Source organism: Oratosquilla oratoria, chromosome 26, assembly GCF_046742065.1.
Source record: "Oratosquilla oratoria isolate Oo_2021 chromosome 26, ASM4674206v1, whole genome shotgun sequence".
Classification (NCBI taxonomy): domain Eukaryota; kingdom Metazoa; phylum Arthropoda; class Malacostraca; order Stomatopoda; family Squillidae; genus Oratosquilla; species Oratosquilla oratoria.
Window position 1 is genome coordinate 29164389 of NC_134802.1, and position 22500 is coordinate 29186888.

The following is a 22500-nucleotide window of genomic DNA, read 5'->3' on the forward strand; positions in this document are numbered from 1 at the left end:
ATATAATATATATATATAAACGTATATATCTATATATATATATATATATATATATACATATATATATATATATATATATATATACATATATATATATATATATATATATATATATATATAAATATACAGTATATATATACAGTATATATATATATATATATATATATATATATGTATGTATATATATATATATATGTATATATATATATATATATATAAACGAATAAAAGAATAAATGAATGATGAATAATGAATATTATATATTGAATATTGAATAACGAATAATAATGAATGAATGAATGAATAAATAAATAAAATAATAAATTAATATATGTATAAATTAATAAACAAAAGATTAAATGGATTAATGAAAAACGGATGGATAAATAAATGAGTAAATAAATAAATTAGAAATTAATTGAAAACAAGTAATTAATAGATAAACAAATAAATATAGAAAATGAGTAGGTAAAAAAGTAAATAGATCAATAAATAAATCATTAAATAAATATGAATGATTAAATCGTTATATAAACAGATAAAGAAAGAAAACAGAGTAATCAAGGAAATACTGATTGAAAGGCATGCCAACATTTTGCATATTTCTTTATTTAACTGAATCTAGAAACTTGAAACGGTGACAGCATGTCTGTGGAAATCTTAATTAACTCAGTTCCAATCTTTCTATTAAATTTGTTTATTTTTTTTCTAGATTAAATCAACGTCCTTCTTGCTTCAATTCAATTTGTATTGTTTGATCTTAGAATATTTTCAGTCCCGTTGCTATGAAGAATAAATGAATAAATAAATGATAAAATGAATTAATAAATATTAAATTAATAAATAAAAAGAAGAATAAAATGAATGAATAAATAGATGAATAAATAAATAAATAAATATATAAGTAAGTAAAAACAAACAAATAAATAGATAAATAGATAAATAAATAGATAATAAGATAAAAGCGGAAGCTAATCTTCTTTGGTCTTAATTTTTTTAGTAAGAAATGTTCGTGAGTTTTAGGATGGTGTCAGGCAAGATTTTTTCTAGTATTCGGTATCCTTTTCTATTCTATTATTTTATATTATATTATATTATATTATATTATATTATATTATATTATATTATATTATATTATATTGTATTATATTGTATTATATTATATTATTTCATATTATATTATATTACATTATATTATATCATATTATATTATATTATTATATTATACTAATATATATTATATTGTATATTATATTATATATTATATTACATATATAATATATTATATTCTGTCATATGATAGATTGTATTATATATTATATTGTATGATATTATGTTATACTATATCATATCATATTATATTATATTACATGATATTATATTATATTATATTATATTATATTATATTATATTATATTATATTATGTTATATTATATTATATTATATTATATTATATCATAATATACTATATTATATTATACTATATCATATTGTATTATATTATAGTTTATTCTTTTCTTTATACCAATAGTTTTTCCCCTTTACAAGAGATACTCCTTGTATCCTTTTCAATCTCTCTATATCAGAAATGGAATCTAGGAACAGTATGGCTGACTAATGATGTTCTTCAGGTAAGTATATAATTAAAGATAACGTGGGTAAAAAGTAAAATATTACTATATTATATTATATTATATTACTATATCATATTATACTATATCATATTGTATTATATTATAGTTTATTCTTTTCTTTATACCAATAGTTTTTCCCCTTTACAAGAGATACTCCTTGTATCCTTTTCAATCTCTCTATATCAGAAATGGAATCTAGGAACAGTATGGCTGACTAATGATGTTCTTCAGGTAAGTATATAATTAAAGATAACGTGGGTAAAAAGTAAAATATAACAAAAATGTAGAAGAAATAGAATGAAATGAAATGAAACGAAATGAAATGGAATCGAATCGAATGAAATAGGGTGGTAAGTAATAGAATGAAATAAAATCAAACAAATGAAAATATAAAAAAACATAAAATAAAATAAAATACAACACAATAGAATATCATAAAATAAAATGAAAAAAAATAACACTAAATTAAATTAGAATGTGTGAACAAGTTTTTTGTTGTGAAAAATTAAGCACACTTTGGTTTTATATGAAGAATTATTTCCATAAGGTTTACTGTTAATACGAGTGTATCTGGACTTTGCTCTTAGTGTAGTCAATAAAACGTTTGCACAAAATAAAGATACCACAACAACTTTCTAATAAATTTGGTATATTTTATGTTAACGCTTTCTTATTGATTTTTAGAAATCAACGATATAGAAAGATTTATAAAATAGGATATATTTTTATAAAAGAAAAAATAATGTTGATGAAATAGCTGATATTAAGAGGAGGAAACATCTATAGGTTTCAGTAATTGTCCTTTGATCTTTCAGGACAAGAGGACTATACATGAGTTACTCATAAAAGAATAGAATTGCCTAACCCAAACCCCGACCATATAATTAAAAATGAGTGAAGATTTTTTTTTTTTAACTAAATTAGCTTATCAATGCTTGTTTGAATGTTTGAATGATAATTGTCTTTTGCTATTTTAGGACAAGGAGACTTTAATGGAGTTCCTTTCAAACGAATAAAATCCCTTATCCCAAAAAGAAATTTAGAAACCAGCATAGCTTATCAATGCTTGTTTGAGTGTTTGGGTTATAATTGTCTTTTGTTATTTTAGGACAAGAAGACTTTACCGGAGCTCTTTTGTAAATGAATAAAACCTCCTATCCCTAGTTAAAAATGAAAAAGAAATTTAGAAACCAGCATAGCTTATCAATGCTTGTTTGAGTGTTTGAGTGATAATTGTCTTTTGTTATTTTAGGACAAGAATACTTTACTGAAGTTCTTTTTAAATGAATAAAATCTCCTATCCTAAGTTAAAAATGAAAAAGAAAATTAGAAACCAGCATAGCTTATCAATGCTTGTTTGAGTGTTTGAGTGATAATTGTCTTTTGTTATTTTAGGACAAGAATACTTTACTGAAGTTCTTTTTAAATGAATAAAATCTCCTATCCTAAGTTAAAAATGAAAAAGAAAATTAGAAACCAGCATAGCTTATCAATACTTGTTTGAGTGTTTGAGTGATAATTATCTTTTGCTATTTTAGGACAAGAATACTTTACTGGAGTTCTTTTTAAATGAATAAAACCTCCTATCCCAAGTTAAAAATGAAAAAGAAAATTAGAAACCAGCATAGCTTATCAATGCTTGTTTGAGTGTTTGAGTGATAATTGTCTTATGGTATTTTAGGACAAGAATACTTTACTGGAGTTCTTTTTAAATGAATAAAATCTCCTATCCCAAGTTAAAAATTAAAAAGAAAATTAGAAACCAGCATAGCTTATCAATGCTTGTTTGAGTGTTTGATAATTGTATTTTGTTATTTTAGGACAAGAATACTTTACTGGAGTTCTTTTTAAATGAATAAAATCTCCTATCCCAAGTTAAAAATTAAAAAGAAAATTAGAAACCAGTATAGCTTATCAATGCTTGTTTGAGTGTTTTGATAATTGTCTTTTGTTATTTTATGACAAGAATACTTTACTGGAGTTCTTTTTAAATGAATAAAATCTCCTATCCCAAGTTAAAAATTAAAAAGAAAATTAGAAACCAGCATAGCTTATCAATGCTTGTTTGAGTGTTTGAGTGATAATTTTCTTTTGTTATTTTAGGAAAAGAATACTTTACTAGAGTTCTTTTTGAATGAATAAAATCTCCTAAGTTAAAAATGAAAAAGAAAATTAGAAACCATCATAGCTTATCAATGCTTGTTTGAGTCTTTGATTCATAATTATCTTTTGCTATTTTAGGACAAGAGTACTTTACTGGAGTTCTTTTTAAATGAATAAAATCTCCTACCCCAAGTTAAAAATGAAAAAGAAAATTAGAAACCAGCATAGCTTATCAATGCTTGTTTGAGTGCATCGCCATTGTAAATGTCCTCGAAAGTGCACACAATTGCCCACTAGCAGGAGTCAATGGTCCACAAGAGACTATCACAAGGAATTTAATGGCTCCTGTCCAAACGTTATTGGTCCAAAGTGAAGTAACAATCACGTTGATATCTACTAAAATGTTGAGGCAACGTTTATGAAGCCTATAGATTTGGGAAAAGATACTTTATTTGTATACAAAATATGCAGCTATATCAATGAAATTTATGATATGAACTAAGACAAATGGTTTATCTATTAAGATGTTGCAACGTTCATCATGCCTATGGATTTGAAAAAAGATACTTTATTTGTATACAAAATATGCAGCTAAATCAATAAAATTTATAATATGAATTAAGGAAAATATTCTATGTTGATCTCTATTATGTTGATACAACCTTCATCAAGCCTATAGATTTGAAACTTATAATATGAATTAAGATAGATATTTTACGTTGATATCTATTAAGATATTGATGCAACGTTAGATTTAGGAAAAGATACTTCATTTGTATACAAAATATGCAGCTATATCAATAAAATTTATAATATGAATTAAGACGTTCATCAAGCTTATAGATTTAATAAAAGGTACTATATTTGTATATGAAATATGCAGTTATATCAAAGAAACTTATGGTATGAATGAAGACAAATAATCTGTGTTGATATCTACTAAAGTTTTGATCCACGCTTTTTTGGTCTATAAATTTAGGTAGAGATTCTTTATATGTATATGAAATATGCAAAGTCATATCAATGATATGATTCGGATACAGATAGATCACATACCCAAAACAAAATTAGAAATACAAAGGCATGAGTGATTTGAATTTTCTAACTCATTGGTGATATGAACAAAAGATCTACTATCGGATAAGAAAGAAGCTTATCACAAACAATGATCGTAATATACGTAAATTCGTACAATTTTTTTCTTTTATTCAATAGTAGGATCTTAAGCTCATGTAAAGACATATTAAGGAAATAGTCTTTTTGCAACGTTCAGGCTCTCAACCAAACTAATTTGTTCAGTTTGAAGACAGTTAAAATGGCTTAACATGGAAACCTCATAATTTGAATTGATTTCTATCTATTTATTTGTTTTTATTATCTTTTGTAAAAAAGAAGCTGGAGGGATAACGAAAAATAGTTTAGGTATCTATATACTTTTGGCAGATATATAAACGATTATGACGAAATCAATACTTTTAAGAACTTTGATTTTCATTAATGTCAAATTTACTTGGATATTATCAGATGAATAAAATATTTCTTTTACCCTTCCTATTTGATTATCTATTTATTTACATCATATAAAATCTCTCTCTTTCTCTCTCTCTCTCTCTCTCTCTCTCTCTCTCTCTCTCTCTCTCTCTCTCTCTCTCACACACACACACACACACACACTTCAGTGAACGGACGGCGTAGAGGACGTTCTGAAGAAAAAGTGAAAAATAGAGGATTCCAAAGCAAAGTACCTATTGTATTTGCAGGGTGGGGGGAAATTACTCGTGGGGTAGTGGGAAAGTAGGGAAAGAGGAGAAGGGGAGGGATTGCTGAGGAAAATGAAAGGAAATGAGGAAGGAGAAGACTTGGCCCAGGCAGACAGACGAAATGTAAACATCAAAAAACGGCCCCCCGACCAGCTGAGTGACGACGAAATGTCTAATAAAAATGTAAAGATCAGAAACATAGATAAGAGCAGTACAATGGAAGGTGAGGATGATAATTTCAAAGGATTTAATGAAAGGGCGGCGGATACCAACCTCCCCCGACTGACAAAACTGGAGGAAAAACTTCAACAAATGTCTGACAACTGGGAAGTTAGGTTTGGCAAGATGACAAAAATCGCCGAGAGGTTTGAAAAATTGGAAAAACTAGAGAAGGCGAACAAAAACGTAACTGATGAAATAGAAGACCTAAAAGACAGTTAAGAGAAGTAAAGGTGGAGAATGAGGAATTGAAGAGGAATAGTAAAGAAAACAGAGAGGCCATAACTAAAGAAGCTAAGAATTGGAAAGCAACCCAAGAAGACAATAAAGTTTCATTCACTGACATAGTCAAACAGCAATTGAAAGAACATACTGAAGACTCGGTTATTAAAGTGATGAGACAAAAGGAGAATATAGTAAGAGATTTAGCAGACAAGAAGAAATGTATAATTATATCAGGAATGGAAGAAAAACACAACCCAGATAGAACCACAAGAATCAAAGAGGAAAATGAAAAAGTAAGCCAATTACTAGAATCAGTTCAGGAAGATGAACCAGAAATTATGAAGCAAATGAAGAGAAATTTAGACTCGGAAAGCATAGCACAGATAAGACCAGACCAATTAAGATTAAATTCAAGTCACAAACGACGGTAGAGAATATCTTATCCAAAACAGGGAAACTAGCAACAAGTGAACAATATAAAAAGGTATGGATAAAAAGGGAAATGAATAAAGAGGAAAGAGAGGAAGAAAAACAGAAAAGACTTGAAGCTAAGGAAAAAACGAGAAAAGAACGGAGTCAGAAAAAGAGAGATTCTATTGGAGAGTAGTGAATATGAAACTAAAGAAAGTCGACATACAAGAGAAAAACAAAAGGGAAACAGAGAACACAATGGAAGTGGCAGAAAACTAAGAGTGTCTTACACAAATATAGATGGATTAATAACAGGATTGAATGAGCTGAATGATTATTTGAAGGAAAAAGAACCAGACATAATGGGAATTGTAGAAACAAAATTAAAAGGTCCACTACCACCCAACAGTGTAGGACATGATGCATATAATTATTGGATTAGAAACAGAGTGAAAAAGGAAGGGGGTGGAGTTATGTTCCTGACTAAGAAGGATATAAACGTGAAGTGTGTCACATATGGAAAGAATACAGTAGAGATGATAATGATGGAAGTAGAAGACCGAGATAAGAAGAGCAGAAAGTTTGTGATAAATTATGTGCCCCCGAAAACAGCCTCATGGGAAGAGAGTGAACATAAAAGTATGTTAGAGGACACAAAGATAGCATTAAACAAGATAATGGAAGAGGGAGGAAGAATAGTTATGATGGGCGACTTTAATTGCAAAGAAATCTGCTGGGAAGAAATGACAGTAAAGGGTGGAGACGGCTCATGGGGAAACGCTCTACTTGAGATGGTTACTGACCATACAATGACACAATGGATACAAGAGAACACTAGGTATAGAAATGAAGAAGAACCATCGAGGCTAGACTTAATAATTACATCTGAACCTAGAATAGTGGACAAGATTGAATATAAAACACCAATAGGTAAAAGTGACCACATATTGATTGAACTGGAACTTAATGAAGAAAAATATATGAAAAGAAATGAACAATATAGAAAAGGAAGAATGATGTATGAAAAAACAAACTTTGATAAAATAAGAGAATTCTTTCAAAAGGAAAACTGGAAGAAATATACAAAGAAGAAACAACAGTAGAAGAGAAATGGAATATTTTGACAAAAATTTACAAAAAAGGAGTGGAAAAGTATGTCCCAAGACAAAAACAAGGAAAAGAATATGTAAAATGCTGGTACAACAAAAGTTGTAGGGAGTTAAAAGACAAAAGAGACAAAGCCTGGACCAGATGGAAAAAAGACAGAAGACCTGAAAAATGGAAAATATATACCTGTTATAGAAATGAATATGTACAAACGTGCAGAGAGGAAAAGAGAAAATATGAAAAAGATGTCATAGAAAAGTGTAAAGATCAACCAAAACTATTCTACAGATTTGTAAACAATAAACTGAAAAACAAACAAGACTTGGAGAAATTAAGACAAGAGGGAGTTGAATACACTGAGGAAATGGAAATGGCGGAAATTATGAACAAACATTTTAAATCAGTGTTTACAAGGGAGAACATACAACCTGAAGAGAACGAATGGAAAGAGAAAGTCCCCCCTATGGAAGAAATAGAAGTAACAAAGAATGAAATATTAACACACTTAAGTAATCTTGATGTCAGAAAATCGCATGGACCAGATGAAATAGCAAACTGGATACTGAAAGAATGCAGGAATGAACTGGCAGACAAAATACATATACTAAACAGTTCCTTGAAAGAAGGAAAAGTTCCAGAAGATTGGAAAAAAGCAAATATAGTACCTATGTATAAAGGAAGAAATAAAGAAGAACCTACCAACTATAGACCAGTCTCTCTAACAAGTACAATAGCAAAAATTTGTGAAAGAATTATCAAAAGTAGATGGGTAAAATATTTAGAAAAAAACAAAGTGTTAAACCCAAGGCAATTTGGATTCAGACAAGGACGATCATGCGTCACCAATTTAATATGTTTCTATTCAAGGCTAATAGATATAATACAAGAAAGAGATGGATGGGCGGACTGTGCATTTCTAGACCTAAAGAAAGCTTTTGACAAAGTACCACATAAGAAGTTGCTTAAGAAATTAGAAACTGAAGGAGGAATACAGGGCAAACTACTAAATTGGATGGAAGACTTTTTGCAAGAAAGAAAAATGAGAGTAGTGATAAGAGACCAGCACTCAAAATGGGATGAAGTAATAAGCGGTGTCCCGCAGGGAACAGTTCTGGCCCCAATAATGTTTGCTATATATATTAATGATATGGATGAAGGAATTGAAAGCTATATGAGCTTCTTTGCAGATGATGCAAAACTACTGAAAAGAGTGAAAACTGAAGAAGATTGTGAATCACTACAGAGAGATCTAAATAAAGTACAGGAATGGAGTAGGAAGTGGGAGATGGAGTTCAATACAAAAAAGTGTAGTATAATGGAATTTGGAAAAAGCAAAAACAGAATAACAGGAGCATATAAATTGGGAGAAGAAGGAATAAAAAAAGTAGAAAATGAGAAGGACCTGGGAGTCATTGTTATGAATAATATGTCACCTGAGAAACATATAAATAAGATTTTTGGAGAAACTTATAATTTAATAAGAACAATCAAAGTTGCATTTACATACCTGGATGAAGAAATGGTGAAGAAAATCCTAATCACCCTGATAAGACCAAGATTGGAATATGCAGCAACGATATGGTCACCAAGTACAAAAAAAAATGTATAAAAAAACTTGAAAGAATACAAAGAGCAATTACAAAATTGGCACCAACACTCTCAAAACTATCATATGAAGAGAGACTAGAAAAACTTGAACTACAGACACTAGAGCAAAGAAGAGAGAGAGGAGATTTGATAGCTATTTACAGAATCATGAAAGGCATAGAAATTACTGATAGAGAGAATCTGATAAAATGGGATGACAGAAATACAAGAGGACACGGAAAGAAAATAAAAAAAGACAGCTATAGAAGAGATTTGAAAAAGAACAGCTTTCCTCACAGAGTAATAGACAGTTGGAACAAGTTAGATGAGAAAGTGGTGTGTGCAAAAACAATACATGAATTTAGAAATAGTTTAGATAAAATGAGATATGAAGACGGGACCTCACGAGCATAGCTCCCCTTCCCGTAAAATACAACTAGGTAAACTAGGTAAATACACACACACACACACACACACACACACACACACACACACACACACACACACACACACACACACACACACACACACACACACACACACACACACACACATATATATATATATATATATATATACACACATATATATATATATATATATATACATATATATATATATTTATATATGCATATATATTTTTAAACACCAATCAAGGTAAGAGCAAGGTATGATAAAACCACTTCATATTGTTTAGCTTTGAAAATGTCTCAGATATATTTTCTTTTCCAAGTGTACGAAGTAATCTCGCATATGATGCCTTTGGTCATTGACCTCACCAGGTCTCGAGCTAGTGTCTAGAATTAGAAATGTAACTGAGATGGTACAACTTCGAATGAAAATTAATTGCAAAAATAGATCAATATAGATAATTACACGATCAATCATTCGTTCGATTAAAACCATCTGCTGAACAAAGGTCTCCTTCATAGAATTCCATGATTTACACAACCGCGCCAACCTCTACCATGTCACTCCTGTAAACTTCTTTATTTCGTCTCTTTACCTGTCTCTTCTCCCTATTCCACGCTTCCTATCTCGCTGCGTCTACTCAGTAACACTCTTGCTCTATCGCTAGTCAGTCGTTCGCACTAGCTTACCTGCTCAATTCCACTTCCTCTATTTCACCACCTCCAGAATATCTTTCACTCGAGTCTACTCTCTCATTCTACTTGCTTTCTTTCGGTCTCTCAGTGTTATTCCCATCATTGATCTCTCCATTCTCCTCTGTACAGTCCTTAGTTTTGTCGCCATCGCCTTCGTCAGTTTCCAAGTCTTACACCCGTAGATTATTGCTGGCAGAACGCATTGATTGTAAACTACGCTTCAGACATAGAGATAGAGAGCCTCTTAGATTTTATAAAACTTACCAAACACTTGCCAACGATTGCAATAAGTCTTTCTATTAAATCATCATGATCTTTCGTCACTTTCACCATCTGGCCTAAATAATTGTATTTTTCAACTTCTTCAAAAATCTCACCGTCTAGTATAATCTCTTTAATTTGAGCTTTCGTGTTGAACATTACTTTGGTTTTATTCATGTTCATTTCTAAACCTACTTTGAGACTTTCCTTGTTTAGATCACTCAGCACATCTTGTAAGTCTTCTGCTCTTTCTGAAATAAGAATAATGTCATCCGGAAATCTTAGGTGGTTTAAATATGTGCCATTAATCCTCATACCTTTCTCTTCTCAACTCGACCTTCTGAAAATATCTTCCAAGCAAGCTGTAAACAATCTGGGTGAAATTCTATAGCCTTGCCGTACTTCTTTCTAGATCTTGATCTTTTCTGTATCTCTATGTAGTCGAATTATAGCTGTTCCTTTCGCATAAACCTTTCCCAGAACCCTTACGATTGGTTCGTTTGTAACTTGCTTGCGTAGCGAGTTTAGTATTGCTATTTGTTCTACAGAGTCAAAGGTTTTCTCGATTAGTTGGTTCATCTCCTGCGAGTGATCTAGAGTCAAATATCCGCTACTAAAGCCTGGCTGTTTTCTCGGTTGGTTTTCATACTACAACTTGACTTAGTCTATTTGTAAGGATATTGGAGAATGTTTTATATATATTTGATGGCAAGCTAATCGGTCGTTAGTTAGTAGTCCTTCTAGTCTCCTTTTTTATGAAGCACCATTATTCAGGAACGCTTGCTTGACGTATGGACTGGGTGTACAACTGAGCTAACTTAATATGAACTTCTTTCCCTGCATCTTTCAAAAGATCTATTGATATACCATCTCCCCCAGGTGATTTTCTCCGTGTCATATTTTTAGGGCCAATTCTACTCCTTCCTTTGTAATCTATGGTACACTACAAACGTCTACAGATAAATCTACTGTCTAAACTATGGTTCTCGACGAGTACTCCTAGTAATATTCTTCTACTCTTTTTACCATTATGTCTCTGCTTTAAATTATTCCTCCATTTCTATCTTTCAAACACATAATTTGCTGTCCTCCTAAAGCATGTCTGCGCTCATTCCCTTTAATACTATTACCTTTCGGAATAGTTTCCTTGAAATTATCCCTCCATTTCTATCTTTCAAACATATAATTTGCTGTCCCCCTAAAGCATGTCTGCGCTCATTACCTTTAATACTATTACTTTTCTGAATAGTTTCCTTTATTTCGTCTATGTTTCTCTTTCTTTTCTCTGCTCTCTGCCTTTTCTTGATAAGCTTATTTAGTTCTACTCTTTCTATTTCTTCTCTCCTGCTTTTAATCTGCACGGTTCTTCTTCTTTTAATTAGGTAATTTGTAGCTTTGGAGTATTAGTTTTTTCTAATACCTTTTATACTTCCTATTTTTACTGCCGATTCCCTAATGATATTCACTAAATTCAAATTAATATCTTCCACGCTGTCCTCGTTAGTTCATAGAACTTCGAATCTATTTTTGATTTCTAACTGAAATTTCTTATTATTACCCTTAACCTTTGGAAGGCTTATTATTATTATTTTTTTTTTAAACAAGTTTATTTCTCTCGGCTCTGAAATTTAATTCAGTTATGTAACCTACCATTCTATGGTCACTACCTATGTTGACTTGATTTATGATCATAACATTGGTAACTCTCTTGCTCTTATCTCCTAATATGAAGTCTGCTTCGTTCTTTGTTGTTCCATTTGGACTCCTCTAGGTCTATTTACGACCTACACGGTTTTGGAAGAAAGTGTTCATTATCCTCGTGTTAGTTCTATGCAAAATTTACTAACATCTCGTCTCAGTCATTTCTTACACCCACTCCAAGGTTCCCGATGCACGACTCATCTCCCAACTTCTTCCACAATTTAACATTAAAGTCTCCTATTACCAACGTGTACTTACCTTTTTCTTGTTTCTTTACTTGATTAAATCATCATAGAAGGACTCAATTTCATCGTTTGAACTCGGTGAAGTTGGTGCATAAACCTGATCTAGTTTTAGAGTGTACCTTTTACACAACCTAATCACAATCCAAGCTTCCCTGTCTGATAAACTACTGAACTTGTCTACGTTACCAGCAACCTCTCAGTTTACCAAAAATCCTACTCCACTACATCTCTCTTTGTCCTTAGTAAACAAATAAGAAAATAGACATAAATCCTTTACATGAATACTATTTTGGAATTTAGTCCTACTTCGTTAATGAAAGAGGTTAATTCAAAATTTCCCTAAATGGCTTATACGATTTCTGAACTGGCATAATTTAAATTTTTTGACCAGTCGGTATTATTATAGTCAAGTTCTTTAATATATGTTGTGGAACTGATATGATAGGAAAAGCTGTCATGGTCTCTCATTCAAAGACCATATCATGAGTTGCAAATAGCAAAGTTAGGAGCAGATAGCAATTTCATTTAGTACCGGGATATTTTATGTATATGTATTGTATATATATATATATATATATATATATATATATATATATATATACGAGTATATATATGTATGTATGTATGCATGTATGTACGTATGCATGTATATGTATGTATGTATGTATGTATGTATGTATGTATGTATGTATGTATGTATGTATGTATGTATGTATGTATGTATGTATGTATGTATGTATGTATGTGTATATGTGTGTATGTGTGTATGTGTGTATGTATGTATGTATGTATGTATGTATGTATGTATGTATGTATGTATGTATGTATGTATGTATGTATGTATGTATGTATGTATGTATGTATGTATGTATGAATTGTATATGTTTTATGTTAGTTGTGCTATTCATATTGGCTTTGAAGGGGGTTTGGCAGTAATCTCACCTCCTTGCCAACTGGTTTCTGGTGAGATGTTTCTCTGGTGTCACCTTATTCATTATATTCTGTGAAGCCGAATATAATGAATACTTGGGTGCCCGATGGTCCACGCCGTCCTTATGACGGTACCCCATATGTCTATGAGGAATTTCCCTGTTCGCCATCAGGGATGTGCCAGTTAGCAGTGGGTCCTGCGACTATATGTGTGAGCTGCTCTTTGTCTGATCTTTTTTATAAAACGTGTTTGATAGGGGCGACCCTGCAAAGATTTCCTCTCTATCGACATAGCTCTTATAATCATTAAGATTCTCAAGCCTATCCACCACGTCAATTGTATCAACTCTGATGGGCGTGGAAGAAGTTCGCCGGATTGACGTGGCAGAGGTTGGCACGGTCGTGTTAATCGTGGAATGCTATGAAGGAGGCCTTTGTTCAGCAGAGGACTGAGGATGACTGATTTGACTGATTGATATTATGTTATGTACGTATGTATATATGCATGCATGTAAGCATTCGTGCATGTATGTATATATACATATATTTATGCATGCATGTATGTATGTATGTATGTATGTATGTATGTATGTATGTATGTATGTATGTATGTATGTATGTATGTATGTATGTATATATATATATATATATATATATATATATATGCATACATATATATATGATGCAGATATGCATGCATGCGTATATGTTTGTATGTGTGTATGCATATTTGCATGTATATACGTACGTATGTATCCATGTACGTATTTGCATGCGAGTACATATCCACACCTAAAAGAAATTTCGCAAAGACCGAAGCTCGACAGCTAACGATCGTACTCGGCACGAAGAAAAGGAAAGAGGCGCGGAAAATGGCGAGAAGGGTACCTTGGCTGAATACCTGGAAAATTGAATCGAGTGCAGTGATAATTGGGAAGAGAAGTCAACACCTTTTCTCAAAATATGAAGAAGCTTTTTTCACTTCCATTTTATAAGATACACGGCACACACCCGAACGCGCACGTAGGTAGACACGCACGCATATTCGTATGCAAATGTACGTACAAAAATATAGTAAAAAAACGCGGGTAAAACGTGTACAAAATAGTACGATATAGCAAACGTGGCGCACGCACGAACTTACACAAGAGAATATACGTACAAGCAAATACACGAACAACAGAATTCACGCAAAAGAATACACAAGTGAATACACAGGAACAAGCACACACGCACAAGCAAACACACACACAACCAAACATACACAAAAACGCACACAGAAGCAAACACATACACACAAGCAAACGAAGACACAAGCATACACACACACAAGCATGCACACGCAGAAGCAAGCACACGCACATAAGTAAACGCACACACAAGCAAACACACATTCACAAACATACAAATATATAAGAACACACGACCCACAGGCTCACATCAACAATAAAGAAGACAATGACAAACTAAAAAAAAAAAAAAAAAAAGAGTAAGAGAGAATACTTACAATACATTTCAATAAGGACGGTAGTTACGGCAGGTTCCGCCAAATGTGTGTTGACCGCCTTACAGGTCAGCGTAGCATTGTGCCACTCTCTGGTCAAGTTCGTGATGGTTAAACTGTTTCTCAAGAGACGAACTCCGTCATTACGCCAACTGCTATCCAGCATCCCATCGTCTTTCCACCACGTCACATTAGGCGTGGGTTTCGCTGATGGAGATAAAAGAATATTCGTTTATTAACGTACAATAGTTATGATGAGGTTTAGGAGAAGGAACCTATTGTTTGGATCTAAAGCATTTCCAAATATATGTGAACATGGAAGAGATCGTGCTGGAATGATATTGTGTGTGTGTATGCATAAGTATAGGTGTGTGTGTGTACGTGCATGTGTATACGTGTACGTATGTGTATGTGCATGTTTATATGAACGTGTATGTGTACAGTATGTATATGTGTATATGCATGGACATGTGTATGTGTAATTGTGTGTGTGTGTGCGTGTGTGTGTATGTGTGTATGTATGTGTGTGTGTGTGTGTGTGTGTGTGTGTGTGTGTGTATGTGTGTATATATATATATATGTGTGTGTGTGTGTGTGTGTGTGTGTGCGTGCGTGCGTGCGTGCGTGAATGTGTGTGTGTATGTGTGTGTGTGTGTGTGTGTGTGTGTGTGTGTGTGTGTGTGTGTGTGTGTGTGTGTGTGTGTGTGTGTGTGTGTGTGTGTGTGTGTGTGTGTGTGTGTGTGTGTGTGTGTGTGTGTGTGTGTGCGTGCGTGCATGTGTGTGTGTGTGTGTGTGTGTGTGTGTGTGTGTGTGTGTGTGTGTGTGTGTGTGTGTGTGTGTGTGTGTGTGTGTGTGTGTGTGTGTGTGTGTGTGTGTGTGTGTGTGCGTGCGTGCGTGCGTGCGTGCATGTGAGTGTGTGGGTGGGTGGGTGTGTGGACGTGTATGTATCTGTGTATGCCTATGTGAATGTGTGTAAGTGTGTGTGTGTGTAAGTGTGTGTATATTAGAATACTATAAGTGCCACTTATATATGTGACCTTTCTGTGAAAGGCCAATGGCAACACAACGAATGCTCTTACCATTCTTAGCTATGCAGTAAAGTGTGACATTATCCCCTTCTTTATAAGGCCCAAGTGTCCCAGATCTGATGGGACCAGATCTGCTATCGTGTACTTCTACATGTCGAACTGGTTCTGAAGAATAAAAGTAATTATAATCGGTTAGGAATATTTTTACTTTATGTAATTTTCCCTCCACTTATCTATATAATGACACTATAACTTAATAAACTGTATACGAACTCTCAAGCAATTAAAGACATCTACTCACCTATGACGGTGAGGTTGACAACACTCGTGTGTGTTGGTGACCCGAAGAAATCTACTCTACACTCATAGACTCCTGCATCAGCTGCAGTAACACTGTTCAAGGACAAGGCCGCTGAAACTCTGCTGATGTTCATGTGGCCTCGACCATGGTGTACTTCAGACTTCAGTGTCGATGAACGCCCGTCGTAACTGTACGGAAAGAAGAAACAAGTACAATCACTATTTGTTTTAGTATGATGAATCTATTGGGCTGAGCGGTAGCCCAGCGGATGTAGTTTTGAACTCGGGACCAGGTGGTCGTGAGTTCGATTCACGAAACCAGCTATAGGCTTGTTGCGTTGATTCCCGACAACCCTGGCCAGTTTTGAACTCGGGACTAGGTGGTCGTGAGTTCGATTCACGGAACCAGCTATAGGCTTGTTGCGTTGATTCCCGACAATCCTGGCCAGTTTTGAACTCAGGAGTAGGTGGTCGTGAGTTCGATTCACGGAACCAGCTATAGGCTTGTTGCGTTGATTCCCGACAACCCTGGCCAGTTTTGAACTCGGGACCAGGTGGTCGTGAGTTCGATTCACGAAACCAGCTATAGGCTTGTTGCGTTGATTCCTGACAACCCTGGCCAGTTTTGAACTCGGGACTAGGTGGTCGTTAGTTCGGTTTACGGAACCAGTTATAGGCTTGTTGCGTTGATTCCCGACAACCCTGGCCAGTTTTGAACTCAGGAGTAGGTGGTCGTGAGTTCGATTCACGGAACCAGCTATAGGCTTGTTGCGTTGGTTCCGAACAACCCTGGCCAGGGTCAAGGAACGATTCAACGTCAGCCTTAAAAATCCAAGCGGTTTACTGCAAGTGACAGGCTTTGCCCTACCAAAGGTTTCTCATTTTCTACAAAGTGGGATTGGGATGGTGAGTTTATGATGTATCTAGGAAGTATCAAGTGCGGATGGGCTGGCATTTTGTACCCTGAGCGGAGTCAAGATATCTCTCTATCAACCTCCATTGTATTTTTCCACCTCGCATAACGAGAGCTGAAAAGCGGCAACTGATCCCCTTCTAATACTACTGGCAACCCATGACAGAAACATTTCTAATGCAAAGCAGACAAAAATCAAAAGATTCTTCTCAAAACGATTCGTGGGCGTACAAAACAGAATGAATTTATAATACTTACACTCCGAGGGGAGACAAAACGTTTGCGTAATATTCAAAATTATTCTCCAAGGACTAAAATTTACATAAACATTCGAATACAATCAATTTACAATATCTGTTCTTCGAGAAGGGACAAAACATTTGGTTTATGAAAAAGATCCCCTTATCTCGAGTAAATGACATATTGCGTGAGACTTGGCTGTGTATTTGGTCCAAGACTACATGGGCTCATAACAGAGTTTGCACCTCTAGGGGTGAAACAGAGTAATTAAGTTAATCACTGGGCTAACTCAGCAATCATGAGGATGGCACGATCTCCCTCCTTCCCATTCATCCCGCCCTCCATCCTATGCCAGTAAACAGTAACATTCTACAACATTCATTATTGTATTAGTGATGCATTTATGCCTCAATGTGAAAGCAAGAAAATTAGCACGGATAAGCCCATTTTGAATAAACAACCAGCCAAGTTACATTCTGTTTTTAATTATGTGAAAGTACTGAATCATAATCACTTAAAATCTCAATGATTAATTAGTTTAATTGCATTCAACAAGAAAAGGAGACAAATATGTTCCTTTATATATAAGTACACAAGCACCTAAAACACACACAAACACACACACACACAAACAAATGCACACACACACACAAACACATACACACATACACACACACACACACACACACACACACACACACACACACACACACACACACACACACACACACACACACACACACACACACACACACACACACACGCACGCACGCACGCAGCTGGACATGTACGTACACAGGTAAACGCACACGCACGTGAACATGCACACAGACATTACACACACACGCACACGCTTACACACACACACGCATGCGCACACACATACGAACGTGCACACACATACGCACACACACACACACACACACACACACACACACACACACACACACACACACACACACACACACACACACACACACACACACACACACACACACACACACACACACACACACACACACACACACACACACACACACACACACACACACACACACACACACACATACACACACACGCACACACACACACACACACACACACACACACACACACACACACACACACACACACACACACACACACACACACACACACACACACACACACACAAACACAAACACACACACAAACACACACACACTCCTGATTCGTTTATTTTCGCTTCGCTCACCCATTCCAGCTTCGATCATCCACTTCTGTCATGGCACCCACTCCCATTTCGCTCACCCAATCCCCTCTCGCTCATCAACTTATGATACACTCATCCACTCATCCACTCATCTCGCTTACCGACGAAAGACTCACCTCATTCACTTACATCACCTCATCTACTTCACTCACCCACCCATCCACCCATTCACACACTCACTCACACACACACAAACACACACACACACACACACACACACACACACACACACACACACACACACACACACACACACACACACACACACACACACACACACACACACACACTCGCCCATTCCCTCACTCACCCACTCACCCATTACCACACTCATCCACTCACCCAAAAACTCACCACACCTCATCTCATCTCACGGTAGGCCACTCATTCCTCTCACCTCTTCATGTCTCGCTATCACCTACTCACACCCCCACTCACTCACCCATCCACTCACCCACCCAACCATTCACCCATTCATTCCCCCACTCACCCCTTAACACACCCACACGTTCACATCCACACACACCATTCATACATCCACTCACCCACCCACGCACCCACTCACCCTCTCACTCACCCACTCAACCACTCACCACACCTCACCTAGCCGTAGAGAACTCATTCCTCTCATTCATGCCTCGGTTACCTCTGGCCCCTACTTATGCTATACTCACTCATATAGGTAACGCACACATGTTTCCCCTTCTCTCCTCACTCATGCCTTGGTCATCCATCCTTTGGTCAACTATTCCCACATTCACCACACAATTCCGTCCCGTTCACCATTCTCTCTAGCTCACCCAATTTTGCTTTGTTCATCCATTTATGGGTTATTCAACCCCAAACGTATCGGTTACCAAATTATGACTCACTATACTCACGCCTCACTCATCCAGTGAGGTGTCGCTCTCTCACCCCGTTCTTACTCACCCACTCAAGCTTCGTCCCCATCTCACGGTATCGTTAGACAATCCTACTGCTCACTCACTCACGTATTTGTTACCCACACCCACCTCGTTTACTCACTCATACTCCCCACACTCGCTCACGCATCTCACATCCAATTAGGAATCACACATTTATTCAATTCTCAAAGACGCTGATATGAATAAGTCACCCAATCAAACCTTATTTACCTTCTTGTGGTTTCCTCATGCTCCACGCATCCACCCACTCACTCCTTGCATAACCATTCATACCCACTCATGCCTTGTAAACTCACGCTTTGTCCCCCCCCCAAACCCATTCAAGAGTTATAAGAAACGTTCGCTTTTGTCTGCTGAAAGGTTTCAAAATATACCCCTTAGCTCTGCTCGCCTAGTTTTCAATTTTGTACCAGTTGCGTGATTCGAAACAGACTTTTTACGAAGTTTAGATCATTTGCTATGAAGGCGTACTCTGCAGGGGCAAATCCATCCGAATTAAGACAAGCTCCTCTCTGGCAAAACGTTTCTAAATATAGAATTTTACCTAGATTTGCAACTAAATTTATCTGACTCTCTATCTTATAAGATACGTCGAACAAATTTCTATAGCTTATGAGGTTCTGGTTTATACACCAATTTCACAGAATTCAGACGATGAAATTGAGTCCTTCTATGATGATTTAAGTCAGGTAATGGATCAAGAAAAAAGTAAGTACATGTTGGTAATAGGAGACTTTAATGCTAAAGTGTGAAAGAAGATGAAAGATGAGTCGTGCATTGAGGAGTTTGGAATAGGCGAAAGAAATGACAGAGGCGAGATGTTGGTCAGTTTTGTAGAGAACTACAGCATGAGGATAATGAGCACTTTCTTCCAAAAGCGTGTAGGTCGTAAATGGACCTAAAGAACTCCAAACGGAACAACAAAGAACCAAGTAGACTTCACATTAGGGGACGAGATCAAGTGCGTTAGCAATGTCACGGTCATAATAAAGTCAACATAAGTAGTGACCATAGAATGGTAGGTTGCATAAGTAAATTCAATTTCAGAGTCGAGAGCAATAAACTAGCTTTAAGAAAGAAAATAATCATTGCGAAGGTTAAGGATAATAAGGAATTTCAGTTAGAAATAAAAAAGATAGATTCGAAGCTCTAAGAACTAACGAGGACACCGTCAAAGATATGAATTTGAATTTAGTGAATATCTTTAGGGAATTGCCAGAGAAAGTAGGACGTACAAAAAGTACTAGAGAAAACAAATGCACTAAAGCTATAAATGACCTAATAAGAAGAACCATGCAAATTAAAAGCAGGAGAGACGAGATAGAAAGAGTAAAACTAAACAAGCCCATCAACAAAAGGCAGAGATTATAGAAAAGAAAGAGAAACTTGGATGAAATAGAGGAAACTATTCGGAAAGGCAAAATTATTAAAGGGACCGAGCGCAGACATGCTTTAAGAAGACAGCAAATAATATGTTTGAAAGATAGAAATGGAGATATAATTAAATGCAGAGACAGAACGGTAAAAGGAGTAAAAGAGTTTTACCAAGAGCCTTACTCGTCGAAGACCGTAGTAGAGTCTGTAAATTCATCTGTAGACGTTAGTAATCTATCAGAAATTTCAAAGGAAAAAGTAGAATTTGCTCTAAAGATATGAAACGAGGAAAAGCACCTGGGGAAGATAATATATCGATAGATTTCTTGAAGGACACAGGGAAAGAAGTTCATAAGTTAGCTCAGCTGTACATCCAGTGCTTACGTCAAGAAGGCGTCCCTGATGCGCGGTACAATGCTATAGTAATTTTGTTTCATAAAAAAAGTGACCAGAAGAACCTTAGTATCTATCGACCAATTAGCTTGCTATCAAACGTATATAAAGTATTCTCCAAGAACCTTACAAATAGACTAAGTCAAGTTTTAGATGAAAATCAACCGAGAGAACAGGCAGGCTTTAGGAGCGGATATTCGACTTTAGACCATTTGCAGGTGATGAACCAACTGATCGAAGAAACGGCAAAATACAATATACCTCTGTGTTTAGCTTTTGTAGATTACGAGAAGGCCTTTGACTTGGTAGAACAAATACCAATACTAAACTCGATACGCAAGCAGGGTACAAACGAACAGATTGTAAGGATTTTAGAAAACATTTATGCGAAAGGTACCATTATAATTTGACTACATAAAGATACAGAAAAGATCAAGATCGAGAAAGGAGTACGGGAAGGCAATACAATTTCACCCAAAATATACGCAGCCCGAGGTGATTTCTCCCCGTCTTCTCCTTCTATGCATGGGGGGGTCGCCGATTTAATGAAGCGGCCTTGCTGTGGGTGTGCTGTGTCTTGCGACACTGCTTCTGACCCAGGGCAGTGGACAAGGTGCAGGGATGACCCGTCATCCAGGAGGTGCTAAGATAAAAGGGAGGGTGGAGGGGTGTGGAGCGTATTCAGGGATGGAATGGGTAGGAATGATTTTATGTCTTTTCCTTTTTGGCTACCTCCCTTGTAAGAGGGAAAAGCCTTGGTATATGTATGTATGAATTGGGAAAAGCAAGGTTTGAAGATTAATGGCGAATATTTGAACACCCGAACATTTCCGGATGGTATTATTCTTATCTCAGAAAGAGCAGAAGACTTGCATGATATGCTGAGTGATCTAAACATGGAAAGTCTCAACGTAGGTTTAGAAATTAATAAGAATAAAATCAAAGTAATGTTCAACACGAAGGTTCAAATTAAAGAGATTATAATTAATGGTGGGAGTCTTGAAGAAGTTGAAAATTATAATCATTTAGGGCAGATGGTGAAAGTGACCAAAGATCATAATAATAATATAAAAAGACGTATTACAATTGGTTGGAAAGTGTTTGGTAAGTATAATAACATCCTGAGAGGCTCTCTACCTTTATGTTTGAAACATAAAGTTTACAATGAATGCATTCTGCCAGCAATAATCTACGGTTATGAGACTTGGAAACTGACGAAGGCGATGGAAATAAAACAAAGGACTGCACAGAGAAGAATGGAGAGGACAATGATAGGAATA

General features: G+C 35.3%; 1 protein-coding gene across 1 annotated transcript in view; it reads right to left on the bottom strand.

The window, feature by feature from the left end:
- LOC143039323 (neural cell adhesion molecule 2-like) overlaps nucleotides 1-22500 on the bottom strand; it is a 131392-nt gene that overhangs the window by 93445 nt on the left and 15447 nt on the right. The window contains exons 4-6 of the mRNA XM_076209202.1: nucleotides 16124-16311; nucleotides 15874-15987; nucleotides 14798-15001 (exon numbers count right to left, since the gene is read on the bottom strand). Coding sequence (XP_076065317.1) covers nucleotides 14798-15001; nucleotides 15874-15987; nucleotides 16124-16311 — 506 coding nt within the window. The remainder of the gene's footprint in view (nucleotides 1-14797; nucleotides 15002-15873; nucleotides 15988-16123; nucleotides 16312-22500) is intronic.